Genomic DNA, 10247 nt, shown 5'->3' with positions numbered 1-10247 from the left:
CGATGAAATTACCCCGGTGCCGCTTCTGGACATTCGAAAATTCGAAATGTAATTTTGGGTGGATAAAGTGCAGGATCTTGCCCATGATATTCGATACTTTGTTCATACTATAATCAGGGCGTGTCAGAATGGATGAATGCGATGGCGTAATTAGACTTTGAACAAAGACCCATTCTTAATTATAAGCGCATAGCAACATTTTTCTTTGTCTATGATATTGGTTTGACGCGATCATCCGAACAACATCATTAATGTTTCTAAAAAAGGGAGTAACTGGAGCAATACTTTGTCTAATTACATGACGACTGTGTATGCTAACTTCGAGGAGGTTCACTTGCTTATTGGCTAATATTGCTGTAAACATTGAGAAAAACATCGCTTAAGCGTTGAGGGCCAATCAATTGTAATTATCAACTCTTTGCATGTTCCATTCTTTGTACACTGAATTTACATGGAACCCATGGAATATCAACATTTCTTAGTGGAGGGACTGTACCCGAAAACTGTCTCGTTATATCTCTTAATCTCACCTTAATCGGTTTCTTAACCTTTTACCCACTCACCATCTATCTCTTTCTCTCTCTTTTTCTTTTTCTTCTTCCTTTTCTTCTTCTTTCACTTCTTCTTCTTCCTCTTCCTTTCCCTCCCATTTCATTATTCCCGTCTCCTTTCCCCTCTCCTTCCCTGTATTTTCCATCCCCTTTTTTTGCGGGGGGGGGGGGGCTCTCTGTATGACTTCGAAAATTACCTTGATATTTATTTAAATATTTCTTTGTGAATATATCTTTATCCAACCATTTTAAAGATAAATTTTGAACGATTCATATCACTTGTGTCAATCCGTGATGTCATACTATTAAAGTTTATGTGTGTGTGTGGGTGGGGGTTAAACAATAGATAATCCCCCTAATAGATTCACAACACAAATCGACACCCATGATTCTTTAATTTAAGTACAAAGCCAGGATATTTTTGCAGAATATGGTTAATAACGTTCAAACCCATTTTTTTTTTAGACAGGCCAAGTGTCAAAATACCGGCCAATGTCGAAAGAAATTCAGAGTTTGAGCATGTACCTAGGGTGCATCCATTCCAATCCAGTTCCTCTCTTTCGGGTGAACCCTGTATTCAGCTAAACATATCAAAATTGTTGACAAAAAACAAACAAAATCTTTCGCCCTTTCCATGAAATTGAACTTTAATGTTTTCTTTGACTGGCGATTGATAAATACATTTTTATGAATATGCACAAAAAACAACAAAGAGTTGAAAAAACATTCCTTAAAATTGAATTTCAGTTGTTAGAAATATTTCATTAGAAGGAAACTCATCAATGTGTTTCCATGACAACCAGACTCTCAGTGCAGCATCTCCTGGGTAGATTTCAAGGCATCGTCCCGTTGTAGATATTGAAAATTACAAATGATTTTTTTTAGATCTGATTTAGATTTTGCCCGCCACAGACCCTGTAGAACCTTGGGTTATTCCTATTCTTTCTCAAGTCACAGATGCAGCTATGGCCGGATACCCGGTGGATGCAACCTGCAAGGTATGATAGACAAAATGAAAAAAGAGTGGGGGAATGTACACTGGTTTAGAGATGATGGGGGGGGGGCTCGGGGGCCATGGAGCCCCCCCAATAAAAAAATACTAATTTTAATAATAATAATGAAAATGACACCATGAACAAAAGGTGAAAAAGAAAGAAAAAGAATGGAAAGGAAAAGGGTGGCATCTGATAATAATTTTTGAATGTTATAGGTCAAAATATATCACAATATGAGGTTTTTTGTATATTGAACAGGTTATCGCTTTTTCTCACTCGCTACACTCGCTCACAGTTGTTAGGACATTTTACCCCATACGCCAGGTCTGGCCACCTCGAGAATTCTCGCTCATTATTCCACTGGAAAGATATGTACAAATAAGCATTATACAACATTATACAGCATTATATCAAAGGTTGTCTCATATTGTTTTCACTCTGTGAAACATCTATACGACAAACGTCTGACATTCCACTAACGAGATCCGGGGCCCATCTTACAAAGATCCGGGGCCCATCTTACAAAGAGTTGCGATTGATCCGATCAATAGCAACTATGAAAAGCCAGCAAATTCAACATATAAAATGCATGTTTGTTCAAAAGCTTTTCTTGATATACATGCATATCCATAAATTTATTGCTATCTTGACAATTCGGTGTGTTCTCCTTTGTTTACAAAGGACATTTTGCTAATTTCTAGTAAAAGAAGAAAATCATGACACTGATGGATTTCCATAGAGTTACGATTAATCGTAACTCTTTGTAAGACGGGGCCCCTAAGTCTTTCCTGGAGAAAAAAAATCAATCAATCAAACTTCATTATGCCACTTACACAGTTTAAGGAATGCTACAATATGTAGGAGTTTCTCCGCATGAAAATGGATGCGGATCTAATATGCATGAGCAGAAAAAGGAATTATCGTCCTTTCATTAAATGGCTTTGAAAGACAAGCGGCCAAGACTCGATTTTTGCATTTCTGAACTACTTTTGTCCACAATAGACAATTCATTTTTGTTTTAATTTTTTAGCCGCAGGATGAAATATTTTAAAGGTATACCTCTCCCACTACTAAAAAAAAAATTGTTTAAACGTCGGGAAAGTAGATTTCTGTACGAATTCGGCGCGATTTAGCCCGAGGGAACAATGGTGCTTCCGCACAAAATCCAAATAGTAAGATATCGGTACATATACTACGTAAATAAACAAATAAGACATAGCAGCCATTTACAATGCCCCATTATCATGCGATAATAGACATGATAGAGTAAGAGAGAGCTATGTGATGGTTGAAAGGGGATATGTATTATATAGCCTCCGCAAATATGCCAGGGCACTGATTCATATAAAAAACTTGAAATAATGACAAAAGTACATTTCTGTAAGCAAGTTTACTATTGGCCAATTAAATCAAGTAATTTCAGTAGCTTATAGTTGTTAATCGTTACAACATGGTAAATGAAACAGACTCCACATTTGAGAAAGGCATACTCACGCACGAAACGTCCTCTACCCTGTCCCCTTCCCTGGCCTCTCCCCCTTTTCTCCACATCTTCCGTCTCGTTCAGGAGATCGTCATCTGCTTGGAAGTCGAGTTCGTTAGTCCGTTTTTCAAGGAGATTTAGCACCATTTCGAACCCCTCGTCATCTGTCTCGTCGTCGAGTGGCAACGCGGCAGCGAGAGCCGCGACAGAGACGAACACCGTGATGGTCCAGAAAAGTTTAGACGCCATGTTCAACTGGTGGATACTTCTGTAATCGCGTATTCATTTGATTGTAGTAAACAAAACAAAAGAAAGCAACATAGATTTAAATGTTCAGTAATCAGAAATACTTCATTTTAAGAAAAAAACATCACAATATCATTTTCGCATCAACATGTAAAAAAAAAAATACTGGTAAATGCTGTCAAATCCACCTGACGTATAAGTTTCGTTTCTTTAATTGATTAATAAATTTCTGATTAATAAATCAATCATACAATTCTTTCATGGAAGTACTACCCACTCACCTAGTCTGGGATGATTGCTGCACAGTGTGGATAATTTTGTTTTGACGAAGGAAAATTCACCATGGCTAAGATTCGAACCCACGACCCTCTGATTGAGAGACGAGAGCAGGAATCACGAGACCACGGCATTTACTAATTGTTTACAATCTAAACCATTTATGAGATAAACATGATCAAAGACATATTCACTATAGAAACTCACCAAAGTCCTAAGCAAATCGATGGAGAAAACCAAAAAGACCTCAGCTATTCACTCATTGAATGTCAGGGATTCAAATTCTACCAAGACTTATATACCGTTCTCCAACTTGAGAAATACATACCAGGCAACTTTACGCCTAATCTATCTTTTGCCATAATCGTGATGGTGATGAAGTGGTGTAGCCAAAGATCTGAAATATTTTTGATATAAGGTTTCTGAATGATGTGTCATATTTCTGGACACTACAATTAATTGTGTTTTATAGAACAGGTGCTATCTTGTCAGGTAAGACTTTGACTTTATTAATTTAGATACATATCATTCTTCCGGGTATAATCATTTTTGTTATGCATGGATGCTCCTTTAATGATTTCCCCGCACTTTCACTTCGTTTTTCATTATTCATTTAGATGTACGGATTCACAATTCTATATTTTCTTTTTATTTCAGTAATTGATCAATCAAAATCAAATCAAAATTGTCAGGAATTGCTAAGCATTTTTTTCTCATCAATTAAATCAAAATCTATTTTTACTTTCTTTAACGTTTTCTTTCATTGCTTGATAATCTGATTTCCTTCTATTGAATCAAATCGTCCTTTTATCAATGCCCTTAGTAATTTGAAGTTTGTCTATTAATTCATTGATTGAGTACTGATTAATCCTCGAAGTTTTTGAATGACGAAACCCAATAATCAATACATGTGCAGATTTTATTTAATTGTTCCCTTTGTTACCGGAAAAGGGAGTCTTTATCTGAAGTAAAAGAGGAAAGAGTTGTATTTCATGGAAAAATATTATATTGACTTAAACTTTATGAAAAGAAAACACTCAGCAGGCGAACCTTTTCATTTGAAATTTGTTCTACGCTGCAAACATCCGGTGTTGATTTAACACCAGCCGGAATCTATATATTTCCACCCCGGAGAAGTATTGACACAACACCAGTTTGGAATCAAACCTATGCTGTTTTAATACTAGGTGGTGTTGTATATACCAAAACCGGTGTTGTTTAACACTTCTCTGGTGTGGACATATATAGATTCCGGGCTGGTGTTAAATCAACACCGGAGTTCTTGCAGAGAAGTCAAAGGGATGGTCCGGGCTGAAAATATTTATATCTTAATTCATAGAGTAGAATTCACTGAGCAAAATGCCAAAAATTTCATCAAAATCGGATAACAAATAATAAAGTTATTGAAGTTTAAATTTTAGCAATATTTTAATTTGTGAAAACAGTCATTTACCCTAAGTTTCTTAAGCTGGCAGCAGAGAGTATAGCATGACCTTTAAACTATTTATTTAATGTAACTTTACAAACTAGTGTTATTCCAGAAGATTTTAAGACAGCCAAAATTACTCCTGTACATAAGGGAGGATCTTTTGATATTGGCAATTATAGACCAATTTTTGTGCTTCCAGTCCTGTCCAAAATACTAGAGAGAGCAGAACATGATCAATTGTATAAGTACTTAAATGTAAATGATCTTGTCAGTCTAGCTTCAGACCGTCTAATTCCACTGCCACTTGTCTAACTGAGATTACAGACTTTTTGTATGATAAAATGGACCGAAAACATGTTACTGGTGCTATTTTCTTGGACCTACGCAAAGCTTTTGATGTTATTCCTCACAATTTTATACATGCAAAACTTAAGTACTATGGTATTACTGGCAATGAATACAACTGGATGGAATCGTATTTAACAGACAGAAGGCAATTTGTAATGATTAACAATTGTCGCAGTGAAATTTTAAAGATAAAATCAGGTGTTCCACAAGGATCTATATTGGGTCCATTGATATTTTGTATTTTTATTAATGACATGTGTAATTTGAAATTGCATGTACATTCTAAAATGTCTCTTTATGCTGATGATACCGCCATTTTTAATCACGGTGAATTAATTAAGGAGGTACAAAAGTATTTGCAAGATGATTTTGATTCAATATGTAAATGGTTAGACTTAAATAATATGCATTTACACCCGCAAAAAACAAAAGCCATGGTATTTGGTCAAAAGAAAAAGTTGAGGGGTGCTCATTTGCCAGTGAAATTCAGGAACATAAAATTAGAAAATGTAAAAAAGATAATACTTAGGTGTCACGCTCGATCCGGGCTTGACTTGGTGTGAACATATTACTAATATCGTTTGTAAAATATATCGAGCAATATGTTGTATAAGGTGGATTAAGCATTTACTGTCCTTTGATATCATGAAGAAGCTGTACTTTTCTATGATTTTACCTTACATTGATTACTGTAGTACATCTTGGGGAAGCAGTGCAAAAATACATTTAGATAAGATACAAAAACATCAAACTAAATATGCCAGGATGCTTTTGAAAAAAGATTATAATACATCACAAATTTCTTTGTTGCCGTCACTGAAGTGGCAGTCAATAGATCAGCGTATGAAATATCAGTGTTGTGTTCTTGTATATAAAATGAATGAATAATTTAGTTCCAAATTATTTAAAACCTTTAGTATGTAAACGGCCCGTGAAATACAGGACACGGTTTTATTTGCGATGCCCCCTTCAGCTTCCCAAAGCTAGAACTGAATATAAAAGAAAATAAAAAAACAATAAAAAGCATATTTCGGACCTAAATTATTTAATGCACTTCCTTCAAATTTACAAGCCTGTACCTCCTTGTTAGTTTTTTAAAAAAAATATGCAAAGCCTTTCATACGAATTGATGAAGAGCGAAATAATATTCCACTGATTTACAATGCTATATACTTGTATGTTTAAATTGTCACTTCCCACTCTAAATTTTTGTATGTTAATTGTTTCTGATGTTAAATAGTTTCTACTTTGGATTTTTTAACGTTGATCGTTTTTTGATGATATATTTTATAGTTATCTTGGCATGTATTTTAAACTGCAGGGCACCTTTGTAAAGCAGTTTTAGGAACTGAACAGGCCTACCCTGCAGTATAAAATAAATAAAACAAAATAAATAAATAAATAGATATAACAGTCGTCATGAATATTCATAAGGTGGGCTGATGATGTCACATCTCCACTTTCCGTTTTCTTATGACTGTTATTACATAAAATCATATTTTTTTCATTATTTCATAATTGTGTAAATAATACGTCTCCCTTGTAATGAAATAAGTTGCAGCAATAAATATCTAATGCACTAAATCAATTGACTATCCAATTTTTCTAGTTCTTGGAGGAAAAAAAAATGAATAAACCTAATTTCATATAATAAAATGCGAAAGAAAAAGTGGAGATGTGTCATCATCAGCCCATCTAATGAATATTCATGACGACTGTTTTCACAAAATATTGCTAAACCTTAAATTTCAATAACTTTGTTATTTGTTATCCGATTTTGATGAAATTTTCGGCATTTTGCTCAGTGAATTCTACTCTATTTATTAAGCTTTACATCCCTTTAAGTGAAAGATCTCTTTCTTTTTCATCTGACATGTCTCAAGATCAGTTTAATTCCTAATGAAATACGTAAGATCATTACTATTGTAACCTATGTGATGCAATAAGAGCTTTTGCCACTCCATCAAGTTTGTTCAGAGACGTATGCGTAAATATTAATGAAAGTATTAACGGTGAGGATCCACCTGATAATAAAAAAATGATAATGGATTTTTATACAGTTTATTAGTTTTTTACACAACGGCACTTGACTGCCTCTTTTCCCACATTCACCATGTTCAAAATGCTATAAAAGAGTAAATAACACTATAGAAGGCAATTTTGTGTGACACGTTTGGAGTCATTGTTTTGATTATTTTAGTTTAAGTAAACATGTGAGGGGTGACATCGTCACCTACATGTATAGCTGCACTATATCCCAGTCCAAATCACTTATATCATATTATCTTCCTACTACTTTTAGAATATTTATTAGAATGTAAAATCCACCCAAATTCACCATGATTGAAGTGTTGCGTTCATGGGCGATGCTTTTAAGGTGCTTTGTTACGATTTCATGTTGGTTCGCAAGCTCTTTATTTTTTATAACATCATTTATCAACATGAAGCTTTGTTGTGTTTCTACTTTTTATCTGTAAAACATTTGTACAATTCAGCACATAGTGTAACATGATCCTGAAACAAATACTATTATTGAAAAAAACCTCTGCCATTTCACTGAATGTTCATGTTGACACGAAGCACAAAAAAGGGTTTGTCACAAATGACACAAAAATTCAAATTTTACTTTTTAAGTTTCAAAACGAGTTTTCATGAAGTCATTTATATTCAATTTACTCAAAGCATACGATATTTAGCCAGGATTACCACTAAAATTCAACTGGTTAAAAACACACCTGTGAGTTTCTCTCACTATGAAAAAAAAGTCTGGCCATCGCTGATAATAGACAATTGACCCTGTTATGTAACGACGTGCAGTTGATAATTCGTTTTAATTCAATTAGACAGTGTTTATTATCAGATTTTATTGGAGTGGATGTTAAGACGTCGGGACGTTACACTGCTTATTTATTTGTTTTTAAATAAAACTATTTTAACCTTCTAGTAGTATTCAAACACTTAAGACAAATGTTTCCGAATACATTGAACGCGTTTTTTCCCAACTGTTCAACAACTACCTTAATGTTCACTTAGTAAACAGCGTTGTATAAAAATGTTAACGTTTTTACTGTAAATTACGGTAAACTGATGCACGAAGAGGTTAAACGACAAGAAAAAAAGTGTAGAATACAGTGTGTGTTCGGGGGTGGGTACACTCTACAAACGTTGAGTAACATTTTACCAACACTGTTAAAAAAATAAAAGAAGTTCCTGCAGCAGAGTCTCGAGAACACCTGTAATCTTACCGAATTGCGTAATAATCATTCTGTAAATTCATAAAACAAGAATTTTTCTGCAATTTAACAGAACAGGTCTGTTTAAAAAGGGGAAAAGGGTGTTTTATTCAAGGAAATTTGTAAGATTCCATACATCAAATACCAATATCCTGTAAGATTACGCAATTCGGTAAGATTACATGTGTTCTCGAGACTCTGCTGCAGGAACTTCTTTTATTTTTTCTAACAGTGAAGTATTAGGTAGAAATGGAACATGCATGTTTGCAGTGTATTTTTTACACCATATTCGGTATCTATCAACCCAACCAATATGCATGTTCCCATTGTACCCAATGTTTGGTAAATCTTCTCTTTCTCTAGAGTGCATGTGTGTAGGTATTCGCCAGCAAACGGGGACGTTATTCAGGGGCGGATCCAGCTTTCGCCAATAGGGGGGCCGAAAAATATTTTGATCAACATTTTTCTCGATTGGCCGCTACAATCTGGCTTTTTTTGTTGGTTTTTCACGGGGTAGTCCTAACTAAAGACTGAAGTTTTAAGTATATGTTAGTTTTTATTGCTATAAACAATATTAGGTAATCTCATGTGGTCTTAATATATAATGCGAGCGCGAAGCGCGAGCTAAAAATCTTTGATATTTTATGTCCTTAGAACTGAAGATTCAGAGCAGTCTTTATAATCATGAACAAAGATAAGTATCCAACTAAACAATGCGAGCGCGAAGCGCGAGTCGAAATTTTATCATATAGTAACGTGAAAAGTGACTCAATTAGGACTGTTTTTAGTGATTATTGAAGAGGATACAAGTATCACCAAATAAATAATGAGAGTGCGAAGCGCGAGCTCAAAATTTCTGATATTCCGACCTGAAAAAATGAACAGTCTAAGCGCGTTTTTATTTAAATAAACAAGCTGTGCGTCTCAAACAATTAAATGCGAGCGCGAAGCATGAGCTTAATTTTTTTATATACTGACATGATAAAGGAGCATTTTGACAAATTTTGGTAAGAATTTCCAAAGAGCATAGGTATCTCACAAATTAAACAATGCGAGCGCGCAGCGCGAGCCGAACATTTTGATACACATTAACAATTTTGTGTAAATCAAACAAAATAATAAATGATTGATGTACTAGAGAATTGTGTGCAAATTGATATCAGAACTGGATATATGTATATACTGGTTATATATTAGTGTTATTTAACCCTCTTGAATGGGATTCATTACACAGGCAATGCGAGCGCGAAGCGCGAGCGACAATTTTTTATATAAAGTCTGTTTTCCAATTCTTCCCCTCAGCTTTTTTTTTTGTTGTTTCCTTTCGGGGTCGGGCCGGTCTTACGAGGCTGTAAATTACACATCATGGGTAAAATACCTCTTTCTTACTTTTCTTTCTGTTTTTCGTAGTTTCTATCAAGGTAAAGAGTAAACTTTTTTCTGCAGGTTGTCAAAAAATAGGGGGGGGGGGGCCGGGGCCGGCTCGGCCCCCTCCTGGATCCGCGCCTGTTATTAAGACATAACACTACTTGGGAATTTTCACAACGGATTCAAGGACGCATAAAATTCATCGAAAATAAATGCCCGTCAAATGACAAAAAAAAACAGCTTGGAGGTCTTTGTCGTCAAATGGTGCACAAAAACAGCAGTTCGTCCTAAGTTTCGGAGCTGACGAAATATCGTAAA

The 10247-nt window shown here is 34.9% G+C and overlaps 1 protein-coding gene across 1 annotated transcript; it reads right to left on the bottom strand.

The window, feature by feature from the left end:
• Positions 1-1247: 1247 nt before the first annotated feature.
• Positions 1248-3316, bottom strand: LOC121420771. Its single transcript, XM_041615411.1, has 2 exons — positions 3041-3316; positions 1248-1542 (listed from the first exon to the last, which is right to left on the bottom strand). Exons 1-2 carry the CDS (start codon positions 3276-3278, stop codon positions 1433-1435), a joined length of 348 nt encoding a protein of 115 aa, XP_041471345.1. The 5' UTR covers positions 3279-3316; the 3' UTR covers positions 1248-1432.
• Positions 3317-10247: the final 6931 nt, after the last annotated feature.

The sequence above is a fragment of the Lytechinus variegatus genome, chromosome 8 (assembly GCF_018143015.1).
Source record: "Lytechinus variegatus isolate NC3 chromosome 8, Lvar_3.0, whole genome shotgun sequence".
Taxonomy (NCBI): Eukaryota; Metazoa; Echinodermata; class Echinoidea; order Temnopleuroida; family Toxopneustidae; genus Lytechinus; species Lytechinus variegatus.
The sequence above is the reverse complement of the archived record's forward strand: the minus strand, read 5'-3'. Positions and strand labels throughout refer to the sequence as shown.